General features: G+C 42.0%; 1 protein-coding gene and 1 long non-coding RNA gene across 4 annotated transcripts in view; one reads left to right on the forward strand and one right to left on the reverse strand.

The window, feature by feature from the left end:
• Nucleotides 1-2,681: 2,681 nt before the first annotated feature.
• On the reverse strand, nucleotides 2,682-4,926 carry LOC136563943 (uncharacterized). Its single transcript, XR_010784665.1, has 2 exons — nucleotides 4,726-4,926; nucleotides 2,682-3,591 (listed from the first exon to the last, which is right to left on the reverse strand). It is a non-coding gene; the product is annotated as an uncharacterized lncRNA (long non-coding RNA).
• PPP4R1 (protein phosphatase 4 regulatory subunit 1) overlaps nucleotides 4,357-19,994 on the forward strand; it is a 63,095-nt gene continuing 47,457 nt past the window's right edge. The window contains exons 1-3 of one of the 3 annotated variants that reach the window (XM_066561608.1): nucleotides 4,357-4,461; nucleotides 4,731-4,775; nucleotides 19,481-19,616. In XM_066561608.1, the coding sequence (XP_066417705.1) occupies nucleotides 4,455-4,461; nucleotides 4,731-4,775; nucleotides 19,481-19,616 (188 nt within the window). In that variant the 5' untranslated portion in view covers nucleotides 4,357-4,454. The remainder of the gene's footprint in view (nucleotides 4,462-4,730; nucleotides 4,776-19,480; nucleotides 19,617-19,994) is intronic. The other 2 variants (XM_066561617.1, XM_066561624.1) reach the window with 2 other exon arrangements.

The following is a 19,994-nucleotide window of genomic DNA, read 5'->3' on the forward strand; positions in this document are numbered from 1 at the left end:
GCAGTAATTCTTTGTGCTCTTTCTCTGTCAACTTCAGCATCTGAATGGTCAGATACAGACAGAGACTTCACTTCACTGCTGTTGAGATGACAGACCACTCTTTCTTCGGTCTTTGGCCAAAGGAGTTGTGGATATCACCACTGGTCATGGTCTGAATTGAAAAATGAGGCATCAGGACTTGTCTCCTGACTTGCATGCCTCTCTTCCTTTTGCCCACACAGCTGCCATCTCCATGTCACCAGTGCAAGAGATTTACTTGAAAATTAATGCCAAGAGCCACTGCAAGCTCCAGGAGCACACTGGGATGTACCTCAGGTGAGTATTTCCTAGTTTTAAGAGGTTTGAGAGTCACTTGAACTTGCCACAGAATTTGCTGCTGACCTGGAATGCCATGAGGAACCCACAAGGCAAACTTTATATTAACCAGGCTCTTTCTCAGCAAATGTAGGTGTTAATTTATTCATGGTTGGCATATTGTGTGTTTAAAATCCTTCTGCAAGGCTTTCTCTGAGAGTAGTGGTAGCTGAACTTTAATGCTAAAGTCACCAGGTTTGCCAGTAGTCACCAGCTCAGACTCTTGCCCAGCCCAGGAAACAGCAAAAATTAAATAAAACTGAATGATGCACAGTTAAAAACTTTTGCAGCCACAAGGAATACAGATATATAAAAAAATCCAACCCAAAACAAACAAAACACCACCCCTCTCCAGTATTTTTATTGGAGAAGGAGAAAAGGAGTAGGGAAGGGAAGAAGAGAAGGGAAAGGGAAAAGGAAAGGAGAAGAAAATAAACATTTTATGATGAACACCTCTTTTTAGCAGAAATGCTTTACTATGTTGTCAAATGCAAATTGACTGTAAATCCCAGGCTTCAGCCACTGGGTTTTCACATGTATCCATACTTATTAAAGGTGTGTGTGCTTCTGTATGTGTATGTATCTTAATCTGTATATTTACTTATGGGCCAAATTTGGTTAAACACTCTGTAAAGAACAAAACGATGGTCCAGAAAGAAAAGAGTGAATGGTTGAACCATCAAGGACAACACATGCAGGCAGATGGAATCCTGGGGGTGGCCAAGAGAACAATGAGTCAGGATTACTCAAGAGGGTAAGCAGTTGCCTTGGTGCACCAGCAGTCTAACCCTGATCCATTTCTTGATAGACTTCACAGGAAAACAGAGTTTCACAGAGCAATCCAAAGGAGGATAGGGAGATGGCTGCAGATATTTATGGGAAGCTCTTCCCCCACATGAAGGTAGCCTGGGAGAAATGCAAAGCAAGTTAATATATGGACATTGAAAGCTGACACTATCTGATCAGACCTGCTTCTTCAAGCAAACGAGCAAAACCAGATAATAACACTTTAGATAATAAATAAAATAACATGGGTGAGTTCCATGTGCAGCAGTGTTTTTGAGCCTGAGGTCCTTAGACCCAGAACAGTTTTAAATGAAAAGATATCACCAATCAAACTATGGAATAACTTGTTGCAAGTATGTCTAGGTGGATGTCGGGTATCTTGTGTTTAACATGCAAGTTTGAAAGGATTTATGTAGTACTTTATGTAAATATTACACTTTTACTTTATGGAAATGTCTTGCTGATTGCTATGGACTTTTTTGAGATACATCCTGGAGATAACAATGCAGGTGTCTTTTATCATGTGCAAAGGATCTTGTCAAGGAATCTTCCATTTGTATCCTTCCATCCCTAGCTTGAAGCAGTGGTGTAGTGTTTGTAGTGTGTTTTTTCCTTGAGATAGAGTGTGAGAAAATGTGAGTTTATCATTCTTCAGTTCTTTACTTCCCAGCGCCTGTAAGAGTACTTAAGCTGACTATGAGAACTCCTGCACAAAATCTGCTAGAACATTTTGGTAAGTGTTACATTACTAGCTCCTTAACAGGTCTTGTCTAATAAAGCAAGGCTGTCATGAACATTTTCTTCCATAATGAGGCATGCTGGTTTGGAAAGGCCATTCATCTGCCAGAGTCAGCATTTGTCCTGAACTTACAAGGTTCTCTGTCTGCCTCATCCATGACCAGTGGCCGGGAATGTTACCATCAACTTGAACTTTGGATCAGGCCCTGAAGGAGTACCTCTGGATTTACTGAGGCCAACAAGTTTAGAAGTACCTGGTTACTTATTCATTAAATGGGATTTTTCATTGAGTGTTGGCATTAAGCTTTTTTTGTTTGTTTGTTTTAATTAAATTATTTTCCTCCTACTATGAGTGTTGTCACTGTATGAGCCAAAGGTTTTGCCAGAGTTCCCGCTCACGGAGGAAGAGACCTTTCCTGATGGCTCCTAGTGATGGCGCTCGACCCAGCTGAGAATAAAATGAGGTCTTGAAGTACACCTAACTTTTCTGTTCTAAGTCTATTGCTATCACATCCAGCATTGCCAGAGATTTGTGATGTCAAATATTTCCCCTGAATCTCTTCTTAAATTACACTGGCAGAGAATAGCATGGTTCATATAACTTAGTCATGGTGAATTTACTTGATTTACTCAGCTTTTAAGGTTATATATCTGAACAAAAGACAATGTAAGAAAGATAATCAGTATCCAGTAGGCCCTAGTGGCCCATCCAAAGATTGTCAAATAGGACAGAGCTTGTTCTACAGGATTGTAAGGAAAGGGATGTATGGATTTTAAAAGATTACACATTTTCATTCACCAAGGCAAAGAGAATGAATGACTGTGGAGATTTAATCCTTGTACAATTCACCAAATAAAACGAAAAATTGTTTAAAAGCAGCTTACAAGACATACTATCAAGCACACAGTTAAAAACAGTGCTAATGAAATTACATCTTTTTTTGCAAACAAAAAATAATTTATTTTGCTTTTTTGTGTATTAACAACTTCATCAATTATTATGGAGGTTTAAAACAAGACTGTGGAAGACTCAGGTAATATTCCCAGGTAGCACTAGTACCAGTACTGGTCCTTTCCTCTATCAAGTGCCCTGGTTATCAACTGAATAGAGCATTTGTTTCATCCAACACTTTTAATATTCCAATTTACAGTGGAAAAAAATCTATTAAAACAGTTGAAATGAGAACCATTAGCAGTGACCAAAAGGTACAGCCAAAAAAAGCAGAAAACCATGCGCACCTTTGTGCCTATGTACACCTAAAGTGCCTGTTTTTAAAGCAGAAGTCAGAAGTCACAGCAGTGCAGTGGGGCAGTATCCTGTGTGTTTAAGCCATGGGATCCCAGCTGGAGAAACTTGGCAATTCACATGAGGAGGATGCTCGTGGGCTATGCAGTGGTGGTGGCACGGCTGCCTGTCACAGAACCATTAGGCTTGGAAGGGACCTTTGGAGATCATCTGGTCCAAACCCCCTGCCAAGTCATGGTCTCCCAGAGCAGGTGAGGCAAGAACACATCCAGGTGGGCTTTGAATGTCTCCAGAGAGGGACACTCCATCATCTCCTGGGACAGCTTGTTCCACTGCTCTGCCACGCTCTCAGTGCAAAGTTCTTCCTCATGTAGAGATGAAACTTCTTGTGTTTCGGTTTATGGCCATTGTTCCTCATCCTGTCACTGTGAACCACCGAAAAGAGTCTGGAACCATTTTCTTACCACCTGCCTTTGAGATATTTATATGCATTAACAAGAACCCCTCTCAGTCTTCTCCAGACTAAACATTGCCCAGCACCCACAGCCTCCTCTATGAGAGAGACTCCAGACTCCCAATAATCTTTGTGGCCCTCCACTGAACCCTCTCTAGGAGCTCCTTGTCTTTCTTGTACTGAGGAGCCCAGAAATGGACACAGCACGGCAGATGTGGCCCAGCCGAGGAGGAGGATCACCTCTCTGGACCTGCTGGCCACACTCTGCTCTGCTAGGTCACGGAACCTTCCTCCCCAGGTAACCCCACGACGCCGGAGGCAACTTCTCCAGCCCCGCTACCGCATCTGGAAGCGCCCCCACAGTGACCACGGCGAGGAGCACCGTCGGGGCCTTGCTCCAAGTGACCCCACAAACTTCACGGCAGGGGAAGCTTGGTGGCCTCGCCTCAGCCTGCCGGCGGGCGGCAGGAGGAGCCCGAGCCCAAGCCCCGCGTTGGTGGAGGAGCGCGTAGGACAGGTGAGCGAGCCGGGGCGTGTGGCCAAGCCCGGGCGCTCTCCAGACCCAGGGCCAGCCCGGGCGGCTCCGGCCGTGAGTCAGAGCGCGGCGAGGGGAGGCGCGGCCGCCTCAGCGAGCGAGCAGCGAGAGCGGCTCCGCCGGGCGGAGGCGGGGGCAGCGTGTCCGGCCCAGACCCCTCCTCCCGCCTTCCTCCGCCCGCTCCCTCCTCCCTCCCTGCGCGGCTCTCCCGGGGACGCGGAGAGGCGCCGCCGGGCCCAGGGCCTGGACCGTACGGGTGCCCGCCCTCTCCCACCGCCGCTCCCACCGCCCGGCCGCGGGCTGGATGTAGCCGGGCGCCCCGCGGGGGCTGCAGCAGCAAGATGGCGGGTAGGCATCGCCCCCCTCCCCCTTCCCGCACACGCCGCCTCCCCGGCGAGGCGCCAGCCCTCCCTCCTCTATCCCCCCTCCTTCTCCTCTCCCCCGCCCCGGCTTCGGGAGCGCTGCCCGCCGCTGTCCGGGCTCGGAACGCAGGGGCTGCGGGGCGGGTCGCGTCGGGGGGGGGCGCAGCCCGCGGGCGGGGCAGGGTCACGCGTGGCACCGAGGATCAGCGGGCGCATTGGCACATGGTGCGTGTGTGTGTGTCTCCCCCACCGCAGATCTGTCGCTGCTCCAGGAGGACCTGCAGGAGGAGATCGACGGATGTGAGTGGGGACGGGAGGGGAGCGGCGGGGCGGCTTTCGGGCGAGGAAGTGGCTTCCGCGGGGGAGCGCCCAGGGTGCATTGTGGGAGGCGGCGGGGAGGAGGAGGAGGAGGAAGCCGTGGCCATGCTCCGCGCTTCCCGGTGTCCATGACCCGGTCCCGGTCGCGCGTGGGGCTGCGCCGGGCGGGCCCGCGGGGTGCGTTGGGCGGCGGGCGGGGCGGGGGCGCCGTTAGCGGCCGCCCCGGAGGGAGCGAGGGAGGGGGGGAAGGAGGGATGGAGGCAGGGGAGGCTCTGCTTGCGGGGCGGCGTCCCCTCATGGCCCGGGCACGGCAGGGCGCCGGCGGGGAGGAGCAGGAGGAGGCTAGAGCTGCTGCATCTGCAGCAGCATGTGGGTTGCTCGTTCCTTTTATATCTCTGTATTTTGTATATCTTTTTTTTGCGTCCCCCATCCTTCCACCCCTCCCCCTCAGGCTCTCTCTTCCTTGTGGAGGGTCTGGAGCACATGTCCTGTGAGGAGCAGCTGTGGGAGCTGGGGATGTTTAGCCTGGAGAAAATAGGCTCCAGGAGGGACCTTTCTGCTCTTTACAGCTGCCTGAGCGGAGCTTGTGGCCGGGTGGGGGTCGGTCTCTTCTCCCAGGCAACCAGCGATAGGAGAGAGGCCATGGCCTCAGGCTGCGCCAGGGGACGCTCAGGCTGGACAGCAGGAGGGATTTGTTCTCAGAAAGGGTGCTTGGATATTGGAATTGACTGGCCAGGAGGTGGTGGAGTCAGTGTCCCCGGAGGTGCTTAAGGAAAGTGGAGGTGGCACTCAGTGGCATGGTGCAGTTGACAGGGTGGCATTTGGTCACGGGTTGGAGAGACGATCTCAGAAGTGTTTTCACACCTAACTGATTCTGTGAGTCCTGACCCCGCTGGAGAGATCTGTGCAGAAGAGTTGATGTCAGGGTGCAAAGTCGCAGAATTGTGGCTGGGGTGATGCAAAAATTACTAAGTCAGGGCTGAGAAGCCTTAGCATGGCAGACTAGGATGTTACTCAGATGAGAACATGTCTGTTGATCGTGTCGATACTGAGGAGTTTCTTGGAAGCTGAGGAGGATGAATTTTGGGTGGAAAGTGAAAATGGAGGTAGAGGCAGGCGCCTGCCGTGGGTGTGCAGACCCCCCTGAAGGTGTTGTGTTGGCTGTGCAGTCTGCAGGATATCCTCTCACCAGGGCTGGAGTGCAGGAAAAAAAAAAACCTTGTGTTTTGTGGCTTACATTTTTAGAGGAGAGCTATTTAAACTTTTCAGGTTTCAACTGATGCATCTTCTTTTTCACGTTTGTCAGCTGACATTTAGAAGGCTCCTATTGTGCTTTGCCTTGCACAAAGAGGGAGCCTTTCCCTCAGGCTTTTTTTTTTAAATTCAGTGTGATAAGTCGCTGTTTGGAAACTCTGGGATTACAGAGGACTTTTTCAGAAGGGACACACTTAACAAAAAAATAAAGTGCATTCTTTAGTTTCCACTTAGAATATGGCTTTAGTTGACTGTAAGACAGGAATTGAAATTATCTGTAGTCACTGGAGGGGTGACAGAAGCTGTGAGTTCCTGGTGCTGGTCTTACTGTTATGGTCTTCAAAAATGAAAAAAAAAATGCTTAGAGATATGACTCAGTCCAGATGAGAGCATCCTGAAGGCAGAAACCATAGAAATATAAAGATTTGAAACCTCATTAAAAATTACTGAGGTTTTGATGGAAGTAGATAAAAGCAAATGTCTCAATACTTATGCATGGTATTTTTGGAGGAAAAAAACAGGACTCTCTATGAATCAATATGTGCTGTTTGGATGTAGTTCAGTCACACAGTGGCTTTTATGGTTCTAAATTGTACATGTTCTTGGGTGGTGTCTGTGTGCCAAAGAAAAATAATACAGATCAAGGAGACTGTACATATCTAGTCAAAAGTCTGTTTCTTGTGCACTATTTACAATAGCTGTGTTTTGTACCCATATACAACATGTCTTACACAATTATGGAAGTGTTTCCAATTGATTGGTTGCACGTAAGAAAGAGACAATTAAAAAAAATAAGACACAAAGTTGCAACTCCTGCCTGAACCCCACCCTACCCTATCCCTCTGTTGTAAATATTTCAAATGTTTGCAGCTCTTTCAAGTAGCAGAGTTAGACACTGGTTTAGAGGTGTATTACTGAAGTAGTTGAATGCAATAGTGATAAAACTGGAAGAGCTGGCAGCTTTTATGTATGTGTGATTCTGCCAGCTGCATTCTTGCTAAAAGTGTGCTAAGCTATACTTCAAGACAAATAAGAGAGAAATACTTGCAAGCATACCTGTAGTCCTGGTTGTATAATTTAGGAGGAGGAATCAGATAAATGTAAAATAGTCTGATTGATTGACTGGCTGTTTTGAAAAGTGAACTATGTTTTCAGTAAATATTTGGGCTTTTTACTGGTCTGATATCAAGCAATAGCAAGACATCTGTGAGGGTGTGCTGGAGAAATCAGGAGTGTTTAAGACTGGATGCATGTGTCAAGATCTGGTTTGGACATCTGAAGCTGAGTCTCTGATTGTGCATTTGGCTCAGGACATTTCACTAGATTAGGTATTCATCTGTGGCTCATCAGTGAGCCTAGGTTTGAGTCTGAATCATGAACATTTTTTGTTGTTGTATTGTTTTGGGTTTTTTTCCCTTTGATAATGAGAATTTCCAGTGTGATTCAGTGTTTCCTCCTAAAGAAGGAAAATCATGAAGGTGACTTAAGAGCTACCTTTTGTTGGTCGTGTTCTAAAGCAGTAGGAGAAAGTCCTGGAGCTGAGCAAACAGCCACGCACAGTTCCTGCTGAAAGTAATGAACCAAGCATCTGTGCATCTTTTAGATAGGCAGAGTGAAGAACAGCTGGTTTATGATCTTTGTCTTTTAAGGTTTCTGGAGTCAAGTGTTTTACTGGAAAGTTGGAGTTTAATCAACAACTTGTACAACTGTACAATTAGTTCTTCTCCTCATTCATTATGCCAACTTGTTGGGAGCTAATTAACCTGAAATATAGAAGAGTAAAATATTATCTCTTTGGAGTACTGTTTTAATGGCAGCTTGTGAAACAAAGTTTACCTTTTCTCTGAAGAAAACTTGATAAATATGTAGGTTAATGAAACATTCCAAGATTTCAACAGGGAGCAGTAAATCTGCTGTTGGAGTAGTGGAGACCTTCAGAATATATGCTGTGGAAGGCATCTATTAAAAAAAAAAACAACCTTCCTTTTGTTGATTTGTTTAAGAGGTCAGAGATTAAACAAGAGCTTTTATAAGAAAGGCTTTCAGAGAGTGGTTGATAAACCAGCTGGATTGACTTTTAAATAATTAATTTCAGCTTTGGTTTGCATTTCTATTTTGAAAGCTTCATATTATTTTTCTGCTCTTGGTTGCTTGGTAACCACTGGAAAGCTCTGATTTTTTTTTCTTGAGGTGAATGCATACTTTACACCTGGTACATTAAACAGATGATTGCTTTAAGTAGTTACATAGCTTGCAAATGAAATGGCATTTCAGTATTTTGATTTTAGCTGATATTTCACTTCTGTAGATATAGCTCCTGATGTCAAAGGCTGTGATAATAATTGAAGAAATTCTGGTTCTTCAGGAATTCTTTAGGCAGTGGCTTTTCCTTGTTTGCTTGTTTGAAGTAAAAGGAAAAATAACCCAAACCCAAGACAGTGAGTGTACCCTGGCTGAACATACTGAATGCTAGAAAAGAAAAATTAATTCCTAGATGTGAGTTGTTTTGTGAAAGACAATTAATTGACTCTAACCCCCCCAAATAAGGAACATAAAATTGCATTTCATTTATGTAAAGATAAAGCTACGAAGAATCCATGTGTGATATTATCCATGAAAGGAAAAAAAGAATAAAGGCACCTCACTCTAAAGACAATAGAGTGAAAATTAAAAAATTCAAAGTGGAAGCCTGAGGAAGAATCTCCATCCCACTACTTGGATTGTTGATTTCCTGGCTCTTCTATCTGAAATCTTGCACAGTACACAAAAAGTCAGGGAAAATTTGGCTTTTATTCAAATCTTTTGTTTTGTGCCTACAAAATCAAAACAGAGTAGTATAACTGTCTAAGATAAGTACAGAAAAGAAAAGAAAATAGGCAGCAAAAATGGTTGAAAAGCGAACGTGGGCTTGGGGAAAATGAAGTGTTCTTTATGGCTCTTGCCAGACAGTTGGTGTTCCCCCTCCCCTGGCTGTTTCTGAAGGCTGAGCTGATCAGTCCAGATAGATGAAATGAAATGTACCATGATGCTGACGTCTTTCAGTCTGACCATTGATGTGTGCGGGATGTGTGCTCTGAAAAATAGAGCCATCTGCAATTAGAATTCAGATTTGGGAAGGGGATAGCTTTATTCAACTCAGTATTTTAATTGTGATTTAAATCAGGAGAGAAAAGAAATTTTGATCTGATAACTGGTTTTAATATTGTTTTACATTTGTTTTTGGAAAAAGTCTTTGTTAGTGGTAGCTGATAGCTGTATTTGCATGCAATGTCGGGACTTCTGGTAGTTGCAAGTATATGTGCATGCTTTGGTGGTTATGTAGCTTACTCAGATTGTGAAACTTTAGCTTTTGCCATGCTGACAATGGTAAATTTCCTTTTTCTGTACCCTTAGTTTCCAGATGTTTTAACTAAAAATGCAGAAGATTGAGTTTTAATATCTACACATTGTTTAGACAGTTCTAGTTTAGAACTATTAAAAATGGGTTTTTACAGATATATATATATATATATATATATATACATACACAAACTCTTATGTGTAGACTTGTTTTCTGTAGTGCTTATTGCTTTATTTCTTTAGCAGTAAGGTAGTTCTTGCAGTTGGCAAATCTAATGTTACTGTTTGGATTTTACTAGTGGATGAAACAGTTCTAAAAACTAAAAACAGAGTAGTGATGATCCAACATAGCTCTATTTTTTATTATTGAGTTCTTTTCCATTGATTAAACAGGGAGGACAGGTCTTCCTAGCCTCTCCTCCCAGCAGGCTTCTCAGTGAGTGAAACACTTTTTTAGCTGAGCTGAAGAAAATTCTCTTTGTGCATCTGCAGATGTCAAAAGCTGTTTTATCATTGATGCTATGTTCTTTTTCCAGGTGATGAGCAAATCATCTGGCATTAGCAGTGAGCTTGTGTTGGTTGAATGCTTTTAATTAAATTATTCTCTTAGGCTTACGGTAGGGCACAAGTCTCTTTCCAAATGGAAGCTAATTTAAATTTTTTTAACCTTTTTAAAGATAATTTAAGTTTAAAACAAGTTGTTTTTTTCTTTTTTGTTGTTGTTTTGTTTTTATAATAAAATCAGTCCGTATTTCCCTGCGGTGTCAAATCATAGTCACAGCTTGATGCTGTGTAGTAGTTTTTATTCTCTGGTAGTGAATTATGCTGGCACAACATGCATTCAGTATATTAAAATTCACCTTCCCTTTCCCACAGCTGTACATAGTAATATCAGAAGCTTTTGCACTGTGGCTTCTTTGTTCCTTCACCACAGAATAAGAATTAGCAGATTTTGTTATGCTGGTAGTTGTTTTGTATAGGCTGCACATTGTGCAACTCTTAGACTTAATTCCAGCTTTGAGTACAGCTAAATTTCCAACATGAGGTTCAGATAGATGCCCTGTTGCAGTACTGACCTTTTGGTCCCATCAGAGTCTGAGCTCTGGTGAGAGTGCTGAGATAGTTTGAGTTACTGGGTTGGCATTTAAGCATTGCAAAAAAGTAGTAACAGGCAGACTTTCTGTAGTGATTGGAATCAGTTCTCTGGGGTGACTGAGATTCTGCTTCTTTGGGAATCCAATAACCCGTTCCTTAATGCTAATGAAGCACACTTGTTAAGTCCCTTGTTTTCCCTGGAGATCAGGGTTTAATTCTCCCAACACTTCAGTTCATTTCTTTGTCTTTTAATGTGGTGATTGACCCTCACAGAAACTGGGAGACTCAGGTGGACGGCTGTGTCCCCATGGAATTCTGGTGTTAGTGGTCTCAGGTGGGTAATGGTTAGTCTCCCTTTCTCCAGCTACCTCTTAGGATCCTAGAGAAAAGAAGATGATGTGAGGAAAGGATTGTACTTGATTTGATGTAGGCTAATGAACCTTTCTCGTGCAGCTGCACATTTTTTCTCCATTACACCTAGTAGAGGATTGAAGAAGTAATTAGGATTGAAGAAGTAATTTTCTAGGCTTTCAGCTTTCTGAGGCCACTAGCATCACTTCTGATGTGGGAATGTGCTTTTCACCAGCCAACTTTTATTATCCCATCTCTGGCAGGGATCCTTAGTTAAGGTTGCCAGTTTGGTTTTTTTTTTCATTGTCTTATGATTTATCTTCCAGGGCTTTGGATATTCTCCTCCTTCTCCCTTTCTCTCCCACTTGCAGCTAAAAAACAGAGGGAGTGAAAGAGTCACGAAGGAGCTGGAAATGTTCAAAATCCTCGGCTTAAGATAGTGAAACCTTGGTGCTTGCAGTTATTTCTGACTGCTGACCTATTGTGGAGCTGGCAGACTGCAGTGTGTTGAAGCTGAAATGCTTTTCTTTCCTGTGTGTGCCTTTTGCTGGTAAGGCTTTCCCTCTGTGTGGGCAGGAGGTTTTCATTGCAAGAGTTATAACATGAGCAGAACTGGATGAAAGGATAGCTTCTGCTTTGAGAGCTGGAGGAACAGTTCCCTCTTTGGAAGAGCAGGCGAGGGACAGCTGCTCCTAAAGGTTCCCAGAATATCAGTGCTCCTCTGTCTGCTTTAGAAGGTACAGTATAAGAGAAACTAATGTGGCTGTTCCTTGGTTAGAGGGATGCTGCAGTTCTTTCTGGCAGTAGGGTGTTAAAACCCTACTGGATAGGTTAAAAAAGTGTCAGAAAATGTTTGTGAAGGGTGTTTGTTTGCAGCAGTGGAACAACACCACTGACAGTTGAGACTGCTAGTTTGGTGGGTTTTTCTTACTGTGTTTAAGGTAAAGAAAATAGAGAAGCAAATAGTAGCATAAATAATATGGGTTATTCTGTGTACAGTTTCTGGAAAAGTTAAATAGATTAATGTATAAAATGGACGTGGTATGTGAGTGATATTGCAGGCTGTTGAAACATTTTTCTCTGATAAACAAATCCGCTTAGGGAATTTTTTTTGTGTTGTTGCCATAGTGCCTGAGCAGTTCCCAAATATTTGAATGGAGGAGAGACTACCTTTTCCTTCCTCTCTAGCCTACAGGAGGAACAGCTTGATTAGTCTGTAGGGATGCCTGCTTGTGCAAGTAATGTAAACATTAAATTGCATTGAAATGAACACCCATGAACACCCCAACCATGTTCATACTTTTTCTCTAAGAGTGAATCCACTGCATTCTGTCCTGCTCAACCTTCTCCCATAGACCAGTTTTAGACTTTATATGGAGCACAGACAGGAAGAGTGTAGAGAGTTGCAACAGGAATTTCTCTGTATGCCCAGGAAACACAGATGTTTATCTCACCTAGGGTTTTGAAAGCTGTCAAGCAGTGTCTCAAGAACTTTGTCTGGGATTTAAGTGGAGAGAGGAAAAGTGCAGTTTGAAAGTTGGAAGGGATTTATGTTGCAAAGCCATGTTTTATAGCTTATGGATGTCCCAGTTGTAGGGCTTGCCTTCTCTGCAGCGTTTAGCCCAAGTAACTGTATTTTAGTTACTGCAGTGATGCTGTCAAAGTCCCTGCACACTGGAACAACACTTGGTAGCTGATGTATTGTAACTCAGGCTGTCACATCAAGCATTGCAAAGCTTGCACAAGTCTTTGGAGTGTTTGAGCTTCAGCTGCTTGCTTCATGTCTCTCTTCCTTTTAGTTAGTCCAATGTTAAGGCACATATAGTTTGATCTTGGTGGTATTGTGGGTACCAGATACCCAGTTGTGTGGCAGAATTTGAGCATGGCCCCAAGCACAATGTCCTGTTGTGGTAGGACCAGAGAGAGCATGTTGGTTGAAGGTGGAAGTAGGATTTTCCTCCCAGTGCTACAAAATTCTCTGTCAGTCATGAGATCAGTTAAAAATCCCATGTACAGCAGTGCTCTGCAGAGAGAAAAGGGGTAGCTTTCTTTCACAGTAATGACCTTGTAGAGGAGAAAAAAGTACCTTAGAGGAGCTTCCTACTTGCAGTAGCTGGCTTTTTCTTCATTCCAACCTCATTCCACAATTCTTAAGTGCATGCAGTTATTTGGAAGGGATAGAAGACAGGGGCTTAAATGGCAGGGAACTTGAGTGCCTTGGTGATGGGCGTGACATGCTCCCTACAGGAAATAGGCAGACAGAATATAAATTGTTGATTGTTTTAACTGGTAGCTTGGATGTCCTTCTCTTTGTTTCAGTTTCCTCTGGAGCAGCATTTGTTGCAGGTCAAACTGTTAATTGGTAGAAGGTGCATTCAGCTGTTGTGCAAATAGATGACTAGTGAGCAATATGAGAGAGAACTATTCCTTTTTGTTGCGAGCAAATCAGGATTTTCAATGCTGCTTGCTGCCTGAAAGAAGCAAACTTGTGTATAGCTCCACCTCTTCTCTTTACTTAAAGAATTTTGTATTGCCCCTTGTTTCCTCTGATGCTTGATGAGAAATACAGCTCCTGTAGCAGCTTGATAGCTATCTTTTTGTGAAGGCCTCTGCTAAATAAAAATTTTCTCATGGCCTGTTACATTTAGATGACTGGGTCTTTAAAATTTGCTGTGTCGTGCTTGCATCGGTTTTGTGTGCAAACAGCTGCTGATTTTTTGATTCCTGTGTCTTTCATCTGCTAAGTGCTCCCCATCCCTAGCCCCTCAAACCTTTACTGGAGCTTTATTTTAAAGAGTTTGCTGTGTCTGTGCTTCTAGCTGTTAGCAAGCTCTGCTATCAAAGTGCTGCATAGGGGCTAATGTGGTAATTGCGTCAGAGCTGCTTTGCATTTCCACCTTTCTTATCTTCTTCCTTGCTCCTTCCTCCCTACTCCTTCTGCCCAACCCCCAAACCCAGTCCTGCTAAACTTGGAGTTCAGACAACAAAGTCTGTGCATACAGATGTAGTAACTTGACATTCATAAGAGGCTCAAGTCTGATAGTGCTCCATGGTTTGACAGGCTAATTTAGGGGAGAAACACAGAAGGAGAAGGGTGGTTCTTGTTTCTGCTAATATGGTAGGTGGGCTGGAATCTAACATTATCGCTTGCAGTGGTGACTTTTGCCAAGTAGAATAATACATGTTGTGGCTTCTCAGTTGCATTTTCAGTCTCAGACTGCAGCAGGAGGAAAACAGAGAAAGTAGGTTTTAAGTGTCTCATGGAAAAAACAGCTCCTGCTTTGTGATGGTGGGTTCTGTGATGACCAGTGAGTGATGCCTGGATGGTGCAGACAATATGGTAGAATTCAGCATGACAAGCTACACATTTTGTAAAATTTGTGTGATTGCCATTGCAGTAGCTGTTGGTTAATGTTACTGAAGCAGTGCAATAAATATGTGGTAGCAAATTAATCTGAAATAATGTCACTGATGCTTTGGTCTGTGTTGTCACCACAGAACCGGAGCTGGGACATCATGCAGTAGGAAAGAGTTAAGAGTAGTGAGTTCAGATGTGAGCAAATGCAGATGCTCATGCATTAGTGCTCATGGTGAGGTGAATTTTTGTAAGAAACTTTCTTACTTTCTGTAAGAAACACCACTTTGCAGCACATCAGAATCAATATGATGTTTCTTACAGAAAGTTACATAGAAATGAATGTGTTTACAATATTGAAGGGCTGAGAATACTACTTGTGTTTTGCAGAAGTCTGAACCTAAGGTGGATTTATTCTCTTGTAGCATGGAGGGCAATAATTTAGAACAAAACCTGCTGCTGCTATTTTGTGGTCATGATATCAAATGTCTGGGCTCATAAGATTACAATTCTTGCTTTACAGTTAAGCAGAAAAATTACTTGCCTGAACAGCAGAACAGAACTCAGTTCTTTCTGCATATAAGTGCTGTATTATCCTGAGTATAGATATGATAACAATTGATGTAGAGCATAATGAGTAGCTTATACTAAAATTGAATAAAAGTTTGTCCATTTTAGTAGATATATCTGCCACATAGTTTTTGCAGTAGATCATGAGAACTCTTTGGGGATACAGAAGATAAAATGAGAGAACTGTTAATATTAGTTGGAAATCTTGAATCCTTAAAGCTGTTTGTTTTTCAGCTTTCAGAATTGAAAGTTGCTTATTTTTTTTATTAGACTTCTTGTCACTGAGTTTCTATGCCAAAACAAAGAAGAATATGTTTCTGCCATGGGGCTCATAGGAAATACAGAAGAACAAGAAGAATACATATAGGCCTCATTACTGAACAGTCTACAGTAGAGAATTGTTTCTGCATTATTAAATAAGAAAAAACAGTAGTTATGTTTTTCAAATGTGATTTTGTGCACCTCTCTGTAAAAGATTCAGCATGAGAGACCTTTGTGAAAGATACTATGAGGGTGAGATATGTAGTAGAAAAACCAACTACCTTGAAAATTGGCCTAGAGGCTGTGGTTTTATAGGGGACTGAGTTTTAAATGGACCTCTGTTTTGTTGTATGCTCAGCCAAGCTTGGCAGTGGTTGACTAAGCACCCCTAAATGTAGTCTGCCTCAGCAAGATTGCTCTATAGTTGACATTAGTTAATAACTCTGTCACATTATTGTATCCTTGCCATAAAACGAGGGGAGCTTAGGGGAAACAGGAGAGCTTAAAGCAGGGAATGTTAATATATATTTTCACACAGTACAGTATGGACCAGCTGCAAGATAGATAGACAAGCTTGAGCAACTTCTACAAAAAAACACTCAAATGTTTTGATAGGAAAATGAAGGTGCACAGAGGAGAAGTTACTTGGCTTCTGTGATACAACAGAAGTTAATGGCAGTCAGACATGGAAGCAAAAGGCGGTGCCTGTCTTGTTATGTGATGCTTCCTTGTGTTTGGCAGTCATTGTGTAGAGTTTTGAAGAGAAACTTGAAAACTTTGTCTGGATAAATTATGAGTGTATTCATTTTGCTCTGCTTTGGTACTTGAATGTATGGAAATAGAAGCACTGTGATTGCTTTTGACATCATTGTACAATTGCTGTTTCTCCTCTTGACACCACTAGTGGCTTTGAACTCCTGGGATAGAGTGTTCTGATGGAAACTTCTGTTTAGCTCTACTTTTGCATGCTTACGTGTGAGCATGTAAGACCAGATTAGAAGGTAGTAAAGGCTCTGCACTAGCATTAGTTTCCAATGGTGTCTTGTAGCTTATATGCTTTCTGTGGATTTGGTCCAGACTTGTACCTGTTTGAAAAAGTAGAGAAAAATAAGAAAATTGACCCACAGTTTTTCTGCAGTAGATAAGTAGTACATGGCCCTGTTACCTGCTCTGCATTCTGAAGAGGGAAGAAATTTGTGTGTTCTGCATTTGAATTAAGCAGAATTTGTACTGGTTTTGACCAGCATAGAGTTTAAATTTCTCTATAATACCTTATCTGGGACAATGGTTTGGACTTGTGCTGAAACCAGTGTTGATAAATCACTGATGTATTAGTTACTGTTGAAGACAGGGCTTAAACACTGTCAGGGCCTTTTCTATTCCTCATGATGCCCTCCCAGTGAATAAGTTGGAAATGTGCAAAGTATCCCCATATAAGCTACTGTGGAGAACTTTATTGCTGTCCCAGCCAAAATCAGTACACTTGTGTTGTCTAGGGGTGTGGCTTGCATTGGTAAAATTCACAGAAGGTCCTGTGGTGCTTAGTCAAGTGCTCAAAGCTGGGTGGAAAGCAGAGTAGGGCTGAAGAGGCAATATTCAGTTAACAACCTTTTTGGTCACTGTTTTGGTGTAATGTGGAGGGAACAGCACAGTGACTTGGTTAATTGAATAATGCAAAATATGTTCTTTATGCATTTTAGATGAGGAGTGGTCAGGTGCTGGTGATTGATGTTTGTGGCAAGTTGAAGACCAGCATCCATGTGACGGGCTTTGTTGGAATTCTTTGTTAGTCTATGTTGAGTTCTTTGTTAGAATGGACTGTCTCTTTTGACTTGTACAGGTGTTGTGAAAGTGAAAATAAGTATGTAATGTAACAGCACTTTACTAGAACTGTGATACTTCATGTGCTGATTGATTTATTTTTACCACCCTTTTCTTCCCTGTATTATAGTTGTGTTAATCAAGATGCTGTCATTTGAATGATCTCTTCTATGACTATGAGCTGAGATGCTGGAATTATTTAAATAATAAATGTTGTTTGGTAGCAGAGGCATATCAAGCTCAATGTAGTGCTAAGCCTAATTTTACAATTCATAAACTCAGCAGAGCAAAATCCACACAACTCACAGTTTGAACTAGTAGGAGACATCAAACAGATAAATTGTAAGCAGATGCTCATATTTTTATCATTGATATTTACATCTGATATTGAGTGGTTTAGCAGTTGGATTGACTTGACTGGTTTCATGAGGCAAAAATTGTAGAAAAATAAATTTAGAGGGTAAAAGGAGGAACATAGAACAAGGCTGAGGTTGGGAACAGGGAAATTGAGTGAGTAAAATTGGTGGTGCGTGTAATGGTCAGCATTTTATTTTTTTGTATTCATGAGTTTGATAGCTAAGTAACGATTGTCAGCAGTATGGTTATTTTTATGTTGGTATTTTGACATACTTTCTTTAATTTATGTTTTTAAATTTACAGTATGATCAACAGACACTGAAATAGAAAAATAGGACCCTGTCATAGAAGTAACTGCACTGTCTGGTTTGGAGAGAAAGAGGCTGAGGGGTGACTTCATCACTTTCTGTAGATTCCTGAGAATGGGAAGTGGAGAAGGAAGTGATTTAAGTTTTGGTCAGCCCTGAGGTGTTTGGGCAGTTGGACTGGATGATAGTTGAAGATCTCTTCCACTGAAATAGTCTAGGTGTGAGATGGCAGAACTAGAAACACAGAAAAATCCTTGCTTTCAGTTGGATTTGTAGGTTGAATTAAAGGCCTGTGAGCCTGTGAAAGGACGTAGCCTGTTCCTAGTTAACTTAACCTGGCATAAAGTCCTAGCTTGTGCTATGAGTTCATTTTTACTCGCCTCCCACTTCCTGTGAAAATAAAACAGATTCTTGCAAAAAGCCCAAACTAAACAACAAAAATTAAACCCAAACAAACCCACAAACCCAAACCAAACACAAGTTCAAACAGTTATGTAAACCTGGAATTGCTAAACACTTTCCCTTTGTGTTGCAATAGCTTTTGGCAGCTGATCTTTCTTTTCAGCCTTCCCTTCCTCCCCCTGCAGTTCGTTATTCTATCCTCTACCTTACAAATATCTAACACCACTAATTCCCCTTCTCAGATTGCTCTTCCATTTCCTTTGGCTCCTAGTTCACTTTCTTCCTTTCTCCCATCTCTTAGATTGTTCTTACACTCTTGCTCTTTCCCCATCACTTTTTCATTTGATTTCTGGCAAGAATTTCATGTCCTATCAGCAACTGCAAAATCCGGTCTTTTGTGCAAGGACAGGATCAGTTGATGTCCATGGATTCCCTGTGTAGAAAATGGGAGAATTACTTAGTTTTTAAAAGGGTGCCATTACCTTAGTTTATGACTAAAAATATAACTCTCACAGAGCTCAGTATTTGTCTTTTGACATTTGAAGTACAGTAAGGAAGATGTTCAGGCAGTGGTAACTGTTTATGTATTCTGAATGTTGAAAATAATGACACACTATTTGGTAAGCAATTTATATAGCACAGCATAATTGTGTGGAAGGTAGAGGACAATAATATTTTTTTCTTCATTTTGTAGAGTTCATTTTTAAAAAGTTGTTGTTGGACTTGTAGGTCTGCATTCTGATCCTCTCTATTTGCAAGTTATGAAAAGGCATTTCAGGGAGATTTGGATAGACTGAAGAGTACAGGTAGTGTACTTTTGTGTTGTGTTTTCAGGACTAATGGAGGTGACCTTTCCAACAGGTGATCTCATTTGCAGCCAGAAGTGTGTGTTTGCTATGGGACTGAGTTTTAGAGCAGTTTTGAGGGCATACAGAAACTAAAAAGTGGTAATTCAAATCTTCATTCTTAAGTAGCTCTGCAGAACAGGATTGGACTTCTTTCCACTTCTTTGGTTCTATGTTGATAAATGTATATGAAGTTCCCTGATGATTTGCTGGTTAATAATTATGCAGTAATTGAAGTGACTTGTGCCCATTTTATTTGGTAGCCAGATCTAGCAACACACTCTGATTTTTTTTGGCATGCTTAGTTTAGATTTTTCTGTTTTAGAACAAAGTCTTTTTGGTCTGTTAGATCATGTTGTATAAACTTTGGGCTACTTGCAGCTATCATATTTGAGTTTGTGTCTTCAAAAAAAAAGCTGACTTTACAATTGGATAAAAGTAATTTGCTTGAGAAAAATATAAGGTATAAAAATACTCAGGAAGTTTAGTGATGAATCTTACTTGGGAACTTAGAGAAAATGACTCAAAATCCATTTATACATCATCAGTCACACTTGTATAGAAAAGACTTCATGGGGGCTGGGGAAGGTGGTGGGAGAATGTGATGCAGTTACTAAATATGTTGTCAATGGGACCTTGCCTAGATTTCTGTATTTCAGACCAACAACAGACATCATTTTAGTGTCAAACTACTGTGATTATAAGGAGTATTTCTGATGTCTCTGATAGTTGGTGTGGATGACTACAGCTCAGAGTCTGATGTGATTATTATACCTTCAGCCCTGGACTTTGTCTCACAAGATGAGATGTTGACGCCTTTGGGAAGATTGGACAAGTACGCTGCAAGTGAGAACATATTTAACAGGTATGCTTTTTAAATGTCTGTCTGGCTAATGGTATGCAAACTATTCATCTGATTCAAATCTGACTGAAGTTAATTTGCATGGAATACAAATAATTTCAAAAAACCCAGCACCTTTATGAAACTTCAGTTTCCACCCCTCCTTTTGTTTGCTCATGCGCCTCCTATTTAGAGAGAGCAAAATATTAGTGATAACAGAAAAACATTAGTTCACCTTTTAAGCAACTGTAGTAAAGGACTTCTTGAACTTCTTCCTTAATTGGAGAACATAATTTAGGTTTTTTTGCAGATGCTAACATTCCTGTTGGCACAGGACTGTAAGGTGATCGTAAACTCCGTCCATAACTGTGTGAAAGTAAGTTTAAGAAAATACTTCATGAA

This window comes from Molothrus aeneus, chromosome 1 (genome assembly GCF_037042795.1).
Source record: "Molothrus aeneus isolate 106 chromosome 1, BPBGC_Maene_1.0, whole genome shotgun sequence".
NCBI lineage: Eukaryota > Metazoa > Chordata > Aves > Passeriformes > Icteridae > Molothrus > Molothrus aeneus.